Below are 13,607 nucleotides of genomic sequence, written 5' to 3'. Positions count from 1 at the left end.
AAATGTTCCATTTGGTTATTCATTTACTAGTACTTTAATAATTACCTACTGACAATTAAGGCCCATTTCATACCAAAGAAAAGGTATTACTTAAAAGCTGTCTTCGGGGCCAGTGCTGTGGCTTAGAGGTGAAGCCACCACCTGCAATGCTGGCATCCCATATGGGCACTGGTTCAAGTCCCAGCTGCTCCACTTCCAATCCAGCTCTCTGCTATGGCCTGGGAAGGCAGCGGAGGATGGCCCAAGTCCTTGGGCCCCTGCACCTACGTGGGAGACCCAGAAGAAGCTCCTGGCTTCTGCCTTTGGATATGCACAGCTCTGGCTGTTGTGGCCATCTGGGGAGTGAACCAGCGGATGGAAGACCTCTCTCTCTGTTACTACCTCTCTCTGTAACTCTGTCTTTCAAACAAATAAAATAAATTTTTAAAAATGATTTATTTATTTATTTATTTGAAAAGCAGAGTTACAGAGAGGCAGAGGCAGAGAGAGGTCCTCCATCCAATGGTTCACTCTCCAATTGGCCACAATGGCTGGGGCTGTGCAGATCCAAAGCCAGGAGCCAGGAGCTTCCTCTGAGTCTCCCACATGGGTGCAGGGGCCCAAGGACTTGGGCCATCTTCTAGTGCTTTCCCAGGCCATGGCAGAGAGCTGGATTGGAAGAGGAGCAGTCGGGACTAGAACCAGCGCCCATATCGGTTGCCGGCGCTTCAGGCCAGGGCTTTAACCCGCCGTACCACAGTGCCAGCCCCAATAAATAAATCTTTAAAAAAGAAAAAATAAAGCTGTCTTCAAGGTCAAGTATTTGCCATAGTACTTTAGATACTGCTTGGGATAGCTGCCTTTCATATAGGAGAGCCTGGGTTCAAGTCCTGTCCCTGGCTCCTATTTATAGCTTCTCGATAATGTGTACCCTGATAGGCAGCAGGTGATGGCCCAAGTAGGTGGTTCTGCCACCTATGTGGGAAACCTAAATTGAGTTCCTGGCTCCTAGCTTCATTTTGGTTTTGGCCTGGCCCAGCCCTGGCTATTATGGGTATTTGGGGGAGCGAACCAGTGGATAGGAAATTCTCTCTCTCTCTCTCTCTCTCTGCTTTTCAAAAAAATAAAAATTTCACACTTTAAAAAAAAAAAAAAAAAGGCTCTCAGGGCCAGTGTGGCATAGTAGTATAAGTGCCATTCGCAATACCAGCATCCCATGTAGGTGCTGGTATGTATCCTTGGCTGCTCACTTCTGATCCAGTTCCCTGGTAATATACTTGGGGAAGCAGTGGAGAATGGCTTAAGTTCTTGGGTACCTGCCATCCACAGGAAACCTGGAAGAAGCTCCTGGTTGCAGCCTGGCCCAGCCCTAGCTGTTGTGGCCGTTTGGGGAATAAACCAGCAGATGAAAGATCTCTCTTAGGGTCCACACTGTGGCGCAGCGGGTTAACACCCTGGCCTGAGGTGCCGGCATCCCATAGGGTGCTGGTTCAAGACCTGGCTGCTCCACTTCCAATCCAGCTCTCTGCTGTGGCCTGGGAAAGCAGAAGATGGCCCAAGTCCTTGGGCCCCTGCACCCACGTGGGAGACCCAGAAGAAGCTTCTGGCTCCTGGCTTCAGATTGATGCAGCTCTGGCTGTTGCAGCCAATTGGGGAGTAAACCATCGGATGGAAGACCTCTCTTTCTCTCTCTCCCTCTCTCTCTTTCTCTTTCTCTCTCTGTTTCTGCCTTGCCTCTCTCTCCTTGTAACTCTTTCAAATAAATAAATCTTAAAAAAAAAAAAAAAGAGCTCTCTCTCTCTCTCTCTCTCTCTCAGTTTCTCTCTATATATAACTCTGTTTCTCAAATAAATAAATAAATCTTAAAAACAAATTAGAAGGAGTCATGTTGTGGTATAGTGGGTTAAGCTGCCACCTGCAATGCTGGCATCCCATATAGACACTGGCTCAAGTCCCTGCTGCTCCACTTCTGATCCAACTCCCTGTTAACATGCCTGTGAAAGCAGTAGAAGATAGCCCCATTTGAGAGACTGGGATGAAGGCCTGGCCTTTGGAGTCATTTGGGGAGGGAACCAGTAGAAGAAAGTGCTTTTTCTCCCTCTTTCTCTCTCTCCCTCTTTCTCTTTAACTTTCAAATAAATAAAATACATCTTTAAAAAAAAAAAAACAGGCTTTCTTCAGATTTCAGAGAATCAAGGACTTTAGACTGTTGAGATGCAGACTTCCAGTAGAATTTGTAGAACCTCCTCTGAAACTGACTCAAAAACAGATAAGGATCAGGAGAAGGAAGAAGCCACCACCTTTTGGGAAGTACAGCATCCTTTTTCTCTCTTTATCCTGAAGAAACACCTGGAGTTTGGGAGACTATACTAAAACACAGAGGCATTTTATTCCCCATAGGATGTCTGCTTTGCTACTAACCTTTCTGCCCTGTATTATTAAGGCAGGAAACGTTAGAGAAAAGGACAAAGTTTGTAAAGGGTCCAAATTATCCCTCTACAAGTTCTGAGTACCCAAAGTTTAGTAGATTCACATTCATAGGAATCAGAGACTAACTGAGATTGGGGAGCATGGTCTCACATATACTATTACCAGCTTAGGATAGGTTATTTAAAGGAATGCAACATCTTGGGAGTAAGCTCCTTCTCAGCTGGCACTGAGGGAGCCAGCACACATCCCCTGCGGAACAATCTGGATTCTATCATAAACAGTAATCCAGTTTGCTCCAAATGTCAGCAGAGTATGCTCCCAGTTCTTGGCAGCTAGGGGGCAGAGAAGAAGAGGAGCTTTGCATAAAACGAGATTTGGGTGTTAAAAATCAGCCTGAGATTTCATTATATGAGTAAGAAGTGAAGTGGCTAGCTAAAACTTCTAGACAAAATACAGCCATTTAATAGTATAATATCTAAGGAACTGAGATATCACTTATGAATTCAGTAATAAAGATATCTACAGGTATGATGTATTATTTACAAAGATTATCCACAGATACAAAAATAGTTGCTTTATCCTATTATTTAAAAATACAGGGTATAGCACTGAGGCACAGCAGGTTGTGAGTGCCAGTTCAAGTACTGATTGCTCTATTTTTTTAAAAAATATTTATTTCTTTGAGACTTACAGAGAGAGAGAAAAGAGACAGAGAGACATCTTCCATCTCTTGGTTAACTCCCCAAATGGCTGCAATGACTATAGGTAGGCCAGACTGAAGCCAGAAGCTTTTTCCAGGTCTCCCACCTGGGTGCAGGGGTCTAGGGACTTGGGCCATCTTCTGCTGCTTTCCCAGGCAGAGAGCTGGATGAAAAATGGAGCAGCTAGTACACAAACCAGCACCCAAATGGAATGCCAGCATTGCAAGCCATGGTCCAACCCGCTGCAGCACAGAGCCAGCCCCCAACTGCTCCACTTCTGATCCAGCTGCCTACTAATGTGCCTGGGAAAGCAACAGAAGGTGGCCTGGGTGCTTGGGACCCTGCCATCCATGCGAGAGACCCTGATGAAGTTCCTGGTTCCTGGCTTCAGCCTGGCCCAGCTCAGTCACTGTTACCATTTGGGAAATGAGCCAGCAGACAGAAGATTTCTGTCTTTCCCTATCTTTTTTAACTCTGCCTTTAAAACAAATTTTAAAAAATCTTTAAAAATAAACAACAGGGGCCGGTGCTGTGGTGAAGTGGGTAAAGGCACTGCCTGCAGTGCCGGCATCCCATAGGGGCACTGGTTCGAGTCCCGGCTGCTCTACTTCCAACCCAGCTCCATAATAAGGCGTGGGAAGGCAGTGGAAGATGGCCCAATTCTTTGGGCCCCTGTACCCGTGTGGGAGACCTGGAAGAAACTCCTGGCTCCTGGTTTTGGATCGGTGCAGTTCCGTTCATTGAGGACATCTGGGGAGTGAACTAGTAGATGGAAGACCTCTCTCTTTGCCTCTCTCTAACTCTGCCTTTCAAATAAATAAATAAATCTTTCAAAAACAAAACAGAAAACAAATACAAAAATATTATGAAATAATCAATCAAACCAAGAAGCTATAACTTAAGATGCAAAGGGCAAGAGGGTTCCAAACTACATGTGGAAAGTGCTACGGCTGGAATATTACTTCTGGTATCCCCCAAATGCCCATGTATCCAAAGTTTGGTCTCCAAAGTCTGACATTAATGGTTAATGAATTAATGCTAATTGTTAATGGATTATGTGTGGTGACTTGATCCGATTATGCTATCCAGGAGGGGGCCCAGTGGGGGTCTTTCAGTCACTGAGGGGGTGTCCATAGGAGACAGCTCTCAAGAGTTGGTTGGTTACAGGAGTCTTGTTGATCCCAGATAGTTTCCTGCTTCCTGGCTTGCCATGTAATCCTTTCTCTGTACCCACCACCCACCGACTACACAGGATGCCAGCTCAGTGGAGCCACCTATTCTTGGACTACAAGTCTCCTAAACCATGAGTCTTCCTCCTTCCTAAGCATCTTCCCTCAGTATCTGTGATAGAGATGAAAGCTGACGACTACAGAATCATCCATACTCTCGACTTCTCTCTTTAAAACATACTGTTTTATTGAACTCTGGCAAAACTTCTTCCTTCAGAATTTAGTCCACACCCTCAAAAGATGATGATCAGCGAATGTCTGGATTGCTGAAGCTGCTGCTGCTAGTCTGTACAACTTCCATAGCAGGAATGTGCCGCACTTAATTAGAACCAGAAGATCCAGGTTCTGGAAATGAAGTAAAGCACCAAGGAAGTGATTTAAACCTGGCACCTCAGTTTCTCCGTGTGCACACACCATGTGAATTACAGCAGAGGCCAAGGCAGGGGTAATTCCAAGCTTGTGCTGGGCACCAAGCAATGCTATGTTTGAAATTCAAAGAAAAGGCTGGTAATAGAATAGCTCTTTTCCCAATGTGCACAACATGGAATCACATCAACATCCACACTAGGTGGCTACTTTGTGTTTGTCTTCTCCCTTTAAGATGGTTAGGAGGCCTATTTTACTCTGATTTGTATACACACACACACAAAAAAAAAGCCCAGAAAGGCAATGTCCTCATCTTGCCCCATAAGAAAAAAAATAAAGATTTTTAAAAACAAAAAAAGGGGCTGGCACTGTGGCTTAGTGGGTAAAGCCATTGCCAGAAGTGCCAGCATCCCATATGGGCACCTGTTCAAGTCACAGCTGCTCCATTTCCAATCCAGCTCTCGGCTAAGGCCTGGAAAAACAGTAGAAGATGGCCAAGTCCTTGGTCCCTGCACCCAATGGGAGACCCAGAAGAAGCTCCTGGCTCCTGGCTTTGGATAAGCCCAGCTCTAGCCTTTGTGGCCATTTGGGGATTGAATCAGTGGATGGAAGATCTCTCTCTCTCTGCTTCTCTGTAACTCTGCCTTTCAAATAAATACATCTTTACAAACAAAATAAAAAAGCACTTGGTAAAGAATAAAAGGCATAAAATGATGGCATTATCATCATCTTATATCTTCAGGGCAACTCATCTAAAACACCTGGTACTTCCTCTTTAGTATCAGGACTCTCAGGCCCAGGAATACCAATCAGCAATGCAATCAGTCATCAGGAAAAAAAAAAAACCTAAAAATATTATTTCTCTTTTTTCTCTGAAGTTCTTATAATGAAGACTACGCATTTAGAGAAAATTTCTGAAAACTTTTTATCTTATTTCATTTTAAGATTTATTTATTTATTTGAAAGACAGAGTTACAGAGAGAGAGGGAGAGACAGAGATCTTCCATCCTCTGGTTCATTCCCCCAGATAGCTACAATAGCCAGGGCTGGGCCATGCTGAAGCCAGAAGCCAGGAACTTCCTCTGGGTATCCTACCTGGGTGCAGGGGCCCAAGCACCTGAACCATCCTCCACTGCTTTCCCAGGCACATTAGCAAGGAGCTGGATTGGAAGTGTTGTAACTGGGACATTGGGGCTCATACTGGATGTAGGCACCAAAGGTGGAGGCTTAACACTCTACACCACAGTGTTGGCCCTTGTTTGTTTTAACATTTTTTTAAAAAAATTTTTTGACAGGCAGAGTGGACAGTGAGAGAGAGAGACAGAGAGAAAGGTCTTCCTTTGCCGTTGGTTCACCCTCCAATGGCTGCCGCGGCTGACGTGCTACAGCCGGCGCACCGCGCTGATCCGATGGCAGGAGCCAGGTGCTTCTCCTGGTCTCCCATGGGGTGCAGGACCCAAGCACTTGGGCCATCCTCCACTGCACTCCTGGCCACAGCAGAGAGCTGGCCTGGAAGAGGGGCAACCGGGATAGAATCGGTGCCCCGACCGGGACTAGAACCCGGTGTGCCAGCGCCGCAAAGCGGAGGATTAGCCTATTGAGCCGCAGCACCGGCAACATTTATGTATTTTTAAAAAGATTTATTTATTTATCTGTAAGGCAGAGCGAGAGAGAGAGAGAGAGAGGGGAAGGGAGGGAGGGAGGGAGGGAAGAGGTCCTCCATCCACTGGTTCACTCCCCAAATGGCTGCAACAGCCAGAGCTGGGCTGATCTGAAGCCAGGAGCTTCTTCTGGGTCTCCCACATAGGTGCAGGGGCCCAAGGACTTGGGCCATCTTCCACTGCTTTCCCAGGCCATAGCTGGATTGGAAGAGGAATAGCAGGGACTCAAACCAGTGCCCATATGGGAGGCTGGCACTGTAGGTGGCAGCTTTATCTGCTATGCCATAGTGCCCCCCAACATTTACTCATTTACCTGAAAGGGCAGAGTGGCTGCCAGAGAGGCTGGGAAAGGTGGGGAGGGGAAAGGGATGAGAGAGAGAGAGGGAGAGAGATCTTTGAACCACTGGCTCACTTTCCAAATGTCCACACAACAGCTACAGCTGGGCCAGGCAGAAATCATGAGCCAGGAACTGAATCTGGGTATTCCATATGGGTGGCAGGGGTCCAAGCACTTGAGCCATCATCTGCTACCTCCCACAATGCATTAGTAGGAAGCTAGACTGGAAGTGGAATAGCCAGGACTCTAACTGGCACTCGGGCATGGGATGTGGGTGCTGTAAGTGGTTTCATTTTCTGTGCCACAATGCCTGTCCCTCTAAAAATCTTTTAAGAAAGGTGGTAGAAATGTATATACACCAATTAAAGTACATCATATATTAGTCAACAACTAATGGGACAGAACAAACAGGCACAGATAAATTAACAAGATATAGCGCTTTTAAATATCTAGATTTTACAACAAATTTCTTATAAAGTCCAGAGAAAAGGATGTCTAAATATATGAAAACCAATTATATTCCAGAGCATTTCTGTACAAACTTTTCATGTTGTTAGATACAAAGAATTGCCTACTGAAAATTTTGAAATAATTTTATGCTTTTATAATAATTTAGGTATTTTATAGTACCTACTACTAGGTATGTAGAAAGGAAGTACACAACATAAAAAATCTTGCTTTGCTGTTTTTCTAGGAGAGAGTTATGTATATAAATGTAAATTAAAAAAAAATCCCTTCCTAGCAGTTGAGAGTAGTATTTGTAAAATATCACAGGGGTAGGTCTTTTTAATGTCCCTCTCCAACTTAATCTAAAAACATACCCGACTCTTTGGCTGTAGCTCCTCTTTCCTTTGGCTCTTCGGGTGCTATGAACTGTGGAAAGCATTTTTTTCCCAGGGATTTTTCTACAGCTGCTATCTAAAACATGAAAAAAAAACTTTTTTGTAAATGGTTGCATTAATTTAGAAAGCTAAAAATAAGAAAGGTTTCTTTATTTTCTTAACAGCCCATACAACAACATATGACAATAATGTTTTTCTACAAATATTTTCATAAGAAATAATTTCTTACCTTATGCTTGGATAAAAGAGGACTGCAGGAAAAAAAGAGAAAAAAAAATTTAACAAACTATAGCAGCAACATGCTTCCAAATAAATGTTACTGAAATGGCTATTAAAAAAATACTGCTCTCCTGGATTCTAATATCAGCGCAGAAGATTTCCATGGCTGAAACCCTACACCAGCTTACATGGTTCAAAGTGCAGCTATGTCATGTGTTAATCTCCTTAGGTAGCGAACTACTGCTGAAAACCCCCAAAGAAGCTCCAAATGTTGAAATAATATAATAAAAATGGGGATGTTAATTTTTTGCTAATAGTGTATTTAAAGCCTTTCACACACATATATATTTTTTGAAATTTTCATTTTATTTTACTAGAGTCTAAAACAGATTATGGTAGATGATAATTTTGTTGGAATTATTGATGAAAATAGATAACAAAAATAACTTTTAAATATTAAGTTTTGGGGAATACCAAAGAAAAGGGAACATATAAATCCAGCAAAGGCATGCATGGAAACATTCATGATGGTTTTATTCATAATACTAAAAAATCAGAAACAAATGGCTAATAACAGTAGAATGGATAAACTGCTACATAATCACAGAATAAATAAATTTGCAGAGCAACAAAACAGGGCAAACTACTCTTACATGCATCAACATATAACACAAACAAGATGATGGGTGCAAGAAGCTAGATACAAAAATTTACATTCTATGTGGCTCCATTTATATGAGTTTACAAAATAGGCAAATATATTGTTGGAAAGTAGATACAGACCTGACATTTTCATAAGGGGGTCTTATGAGGGGTTTAGATAATACCCTGCATCTTGTACCTAGCTCAGGGTGGGAATTACATACATGTATATGTATCTGAAAAAATTCATCAAGCTTATACACTTTCCTGTATGTATAACTGAAAAATATTTTTAAATGTCAAAATTTAACAGTAATTTGGGGTGAATTATCTAAATTCTATAGCACAAGGAAACCATACTAATATTATGTTTAATACATATTTATTGATTAAATAACCAAATCATTAACATATTAAGAAGTTATCAGTTCCATGGGAAGGGGAGATGTATCTACAACAAGTATTTTTTTTTTTATGAAGGTGTGTGGGGTGGGGAGAGAGAAAGAGAAAGAGAGAAAGAGAGATTAGTTCACTTCCCAAATCCCTGTAAAAGCCAAGCTGGCATCAGGAGCAGGAACTCCATCCACGTCTCCCACAGGAGTTGCAGACTCCAGTTATTTGAGCCACGTCTGCTGACTTTCAGGGCACGCATTAGCAGGAAGCTGGGTCAGAAGCAGAGGTAGTACAAGAAAGTCCTAAGTGCTGGCTTAACCTGCTGGGCCACAATGCCCACTCCCACACTGAGTATTTTCAGAGTAAGAAAATAATCTCTACTTTAAAAAATTCCATTATTTGAAATGCTACAAAATTCAAAGTTAACCACTGAACATGTTAAGAAATACGGTTAACAATGAGACTTTCATACTATTTCAAAGGTACAAAGTGACTAATAAAAGGAAAGTATCATCATGAGAGTCAAACAAGCATCCACCTCTGGACATAAAATCACTGTTCAAAGACTGGTTTCCCAAAATGGCAGATCTAAAAGCAAGTTTTCTATCTGCTGTATGAGCTAAGCAACAACTACTGGCACTGTTTCCATGACTCTGATAAAAAAAAAGTTATCAGTAAAATGCAAAATCTTTTAGCCTGTGTATTGAGGACTTATGTTCAAAATCTCAGAAATTCCCACTACTTTAAACATTCTCATGCCTCTTTGCTTTCAGAGTTCTAGGTCTTAAAACAATTTTTTTTTAACACTTAAAACACTATTACTACTATAATTTAGCCTAAAAACATCAAATTCCTTTACATAAGTCAAGAAATTTGAAGATTACCTGGTGTATCTAGCTTTCTTTCTGCAGCATTTTGATGAACTAGTGTAGTATATTTACTTTACAGCATTAAACTACTCTTTCTATGTGTTTGACTACAATATATAAACAGTAGCAAGTAACTAGAATAAATAAAATCTGTATACACAATTTTGTCCATCTGAATTAGCTGCTCTCTTAACCTAAAGATCAAAATTATGTTATCTTTTAAAATTTCTAATTAGAAGGATCCTGTGAATCTCTGGGACCAGTACTGTGGCACAGCAGGTAAGGCTGCCGCCTGCAATGCCAGCATCCCATATGGGTATCAGTTCAAGTCCTGGCTGCTCCATTTCTGATCCAGCTCTCTGCTGTGGCCTGGGAAAGCAGTGGAGGATAGTCCAAGTGCTTAGGCCTATGGACCCACCTGGGAGACCCAGAAGAAGCTCCTGGCTCTTGGCTTCAGATTGATCCAGCTCTTACCATTATGGCCATTTGGGGAGTGAACCAGTAGTTGAAAGACTTTTTGGGGCCGGCGCCATGGCACACTAGGTTAATCCTCCACCTGCGGCGCTGACATCCCATATGGGCGCCAGTTATAATCCTGGCTGCTCCTTTTCCAATCCAGTTCTCTGCTGTGGCCTGGGAAAGCAGTAGAAGATGGCCCAAGTCCTTGTGCCCCTGCACCCATGTGGGAGACCGGGAGGAGGCACCTGGCTCCTGCTTCAGATCAATGCAGCTCTGGCCATTGCAGCCATTTGGGGAGTGAACTAACGGACGGAAGACCTTCCTCTCTGTTTCTCCCTCTGACTGTCTGTAACTCTTCCTCTCAAATAAATAAAATCTTTTAAAAAATTTTTTTAAAAATATTTTTCTTTCTCTCTCTCTGCCTCTATTAACTCTGCCTTTCAAATAAATAAGTCTTTAAAAACGTCAGTCATTTACTGAGTTTAATGTAATAAAGAAACTTGAGAAAAGAATCTAATAATTTTATTACACCTATTAAAATCTGTCCAGTTGAGAACATTAACAGATTTTGTATTTCAAATACTCAATGCCATTATGTTTCAATATTTTACTCCAACTTATTCTAACCAAAGTCTGATATACTTACTCTTGATGTGTTGTGCAAAATTTAGTAAGCCGTTCAAAATCTTCACCATTAAATCCCTTTTCTGAATTCCTTAGGGATGTAACTGTATGTGGCTGTACAGTTTTCCACTTTGTTTCTAAATTGAAAGTATTTGTTAGTCATTGGCTTTTACAAAGCATATTTAGCACACCACTGATAATGATTAGCATGTAAAGTTATCCTCCTAAACTCAAAAAATGAAAACAATTAGAATCAAGGGATCACTTTTCATCATAAGTAAATGTCATTCTAGAGATTAAATTAGCCTGTAGGGCATGCAATGTGATCAGAAGAATGCAAACAAATGCAAGTGTTCTTTTCTTGGCAGTGCCATGAAAAGCAAAACACAAAGAAAAAAATTTTCTCACAATGAAAGACACATTAAAAAAACTACGTTTTCTGAAACATTAACTTTATTGTTGAAAAACATCTGTTTCCTGATTTCATAAAGTATGTTAACTCTAGATAGCAATTTGTTAGGTTACTGCTATTTCCACATTCTACGTTAGTATCTACTCACCCCACTGTTCTTGAATGGCAGAAAGATTTGCAAGCAATTGCTCATGATATAATCGTTCAAGCTGAATGAATTTCATTGCTTTCTCATCTGTATAGAAAATTTAAGGAAAATAGAAATCCAGACTACTTACATTTCTTCTATTGGGGAGGTGGGTGCAGGGGAGGTTAGAGAGAGAGACACAGAGAGAGACAGCACCAACAAGAATCGGTTCATTCCTCAAATACCTCAATGACTAGAGGTGGGCCAGGCCAAAAGTCAGGAGTTGGGAACCGGAAACACAACCCAGGTCTCCCATCTGTGTGGCAAGCACAGGATTATTTGGTCCAAAGCCACTACCTACCAGGGTCTGCATCAGCAGGAAGCTAGTCAAGAGCCAGAACTGTAGAGCGAACCAAGACACTCCAATATGGGATATGGGACGTGGATATCTTAGCTGACATCTTAACTGTCCTATATCTAAAATGAATAATCAACAGAAGTTGAGAAATTTTCAGCTTACCAAAAATGGAGAAGTCTCTAAATATTATTAAATTTAAGCATATTTAAAGTACTATTTCTTGATTTCAAAGTACATAAATTTTAATGTAGCATATTATGTAGTTGCTACTTCAGTTCCATATTATCAACAAATAGTAGAAACTAAAAGAATGTCTTAATATTTAAGGGTGACTGCTTGCTAATATTTCTCTAGCAGACTCAATGAAAAGTAATTTAATTGGAATGGGATCCAAATGGACTCCTGGAACCTGTATACTTCTCTTTTTTCCCATAAAATCAAAGGATCACATGCCTAAATAATGACTGAGCAAAAAACCTATACAGATGTTTTGTAATTAACTCAACACAGTGATTTTCATTATCATGTGATTCCATTTTTTTGTAGATCCTCTTGTGACTGTTTGCCTTTTCACCTGCCTCACACATACCTGCATCTTTTCTTTTTCTTTGGACAGGCAGAGTTAGACAGTGAGAGAGAGAGAAAGGTCTTCCTTCGGTTGATTCACGTCCTTCCCCCACCCCCCACCCCCACCCCCGAAATGGCTGCTATGGCCAGCGCGATGCGCCAATCTGAAGCCAGGAGCCAGGAGCTTTCTCCTGGTATCCTATGCAGGTGCAGGGCCCAAGCACTTGGGCCGTCCTCTACTGCCTTCCTGGGCCACAGCAGAGAGCTGGATTGGAAGAGGAACAACCCAGACAGAACCAGCACCCCAACCGGGACTAGAACCTGGGGTGCCGGCGCCACAGGCGGAGGATTAGCCTGGTGAGCCATGGCGCCGGCCACATACTTGCATCTTTTAAGATGAAGATACACTGTCCAATTGCCTGCCTTCCTTTGGGCAATGTTCTAAATGCTGACATAGGAACAAGAAAGAGAAAAACTCACAGTTTAGCTTTTCATCTTTCCCATGAGTACTCACAGTTTAGTTCTCCCTCTAATTTGAGGTCTTAAAGATCCCACGAATCACAAAAGAGGTGAAGGAGAAACAAGAATGTTTCCTCTCCTCTACCTTCCATACCTAAAAGTATACCTTCTATACCTAAAAGTATACCAGTGTTCCTCAAACTTGACTGAATTTAAAAATTATCTGAAAAATGTGTTCAGTTCAGATTCATGGGTCTGATTCTCTAAAAGCTCTGATTCTGAGTACCAAGAATTTGCATTTCCAAGAAGCTTCCAGGGATGCTGATGCTGATGGGTCTACACTGCACTATACGGGAGATAAAGGGAGGGAGGGTTCCATCTTTATTTGCAGAACCAGATTTCCAACGCACTTAGTAATAAACTGCTATTGTCTGACGCTGCATCACATTTTCTTGACAGGATTCCAGATGGTAACTGCTTACCCTTCAATCTGGTCAGAGATGTGGTAGAAGTCAACAAGGTTAGGGAAGTAAATGACATGAATGGGGAAAACAGATGTTGATAATACACTCTTTCTAGATAGCACATACTGGGCCACTGTCCCATGAGAAAAGCAATTTTTGAAATTTTAAAATAAATGAGGAAAGAAATCTTTTCTATACAAAAGTTAACAGATGATCTCACTTGACATTTATTGTGCTTATTGCTAGTGCAGAATTAACCTTCTCTCTGTAGCTATATAGCTTTAATATACCTAACATGCTTTTCTGTATGAATATTACTTGACTTGCATGTATGTTTAATAAAAAAAAAAACAATGAAAATTCATGACATTTTAAAATTTCATTTTCCAGCAAGTTAATTTTGGTTAGAATTAAGGCTTATTTATGGAAAGTCAAATTTGGTTGATTCTACAGAATTTTCAAGGGTGAC

The 13,607-nt window shown here is 41.6% G+C and overlaps 1 protein-coding gene across 4 annotated transcripts in view; it reads right to left on the bottom strand.

Annotated features, from left to right (window-relative positions):
* Positions 1-13,607, bottom strand: part of CNST (consortin, connexin sorting protein) — a 93,823-nt gene that overhangs the window by 24,461 nt on the left and 55,755 nt on the right. For all 4 annotated transcript variants that reach the window (XM_062210782.1, XM_062210780.1, XM_062210781.1 and 1 more), the window contains 4 exons: positions 11,312-11,398; positions 10,774-10,888; positions 7,775-7,796; positions 7,525-7,621 (listed from right to left, as the gene is read on the bottom strand). In XM_062210782.1, the coding sequence (XP_062066766.1) occupies positions 7,525-7,621; positions 7,775-7,796; positions 10,774-10,888; positions 11,312-11,398 (321 nt within the window). The remainder of the gene's footprint in view (positions 1-7,524; positions 7,622-7,774; positions 7,797-10,773; positions 10,889-11,311; positions 11,399-13,607) is intronic.

This window comes from Lepus europaeus, chromosome 14, assembly GCF_033115175.1.
Source record: "Lepus europaeus isolate LE1 chromosome 14, mLepTim1.pri, whole genome shotgun sequence".
In the NCBI taxonomy this organism is placed as follows: domain Eukaryota; kingdom Metazoa; phylum Chordata; class Mammalia; order Lagomorpha; family Leporidae; genus Lepus; species Lepus europaeus.
The sequence above is the reverse complement of the archived record's forward strand: the minus strand, read 5'-3'. Positions and strand labels throughout refer to the sequence as shown.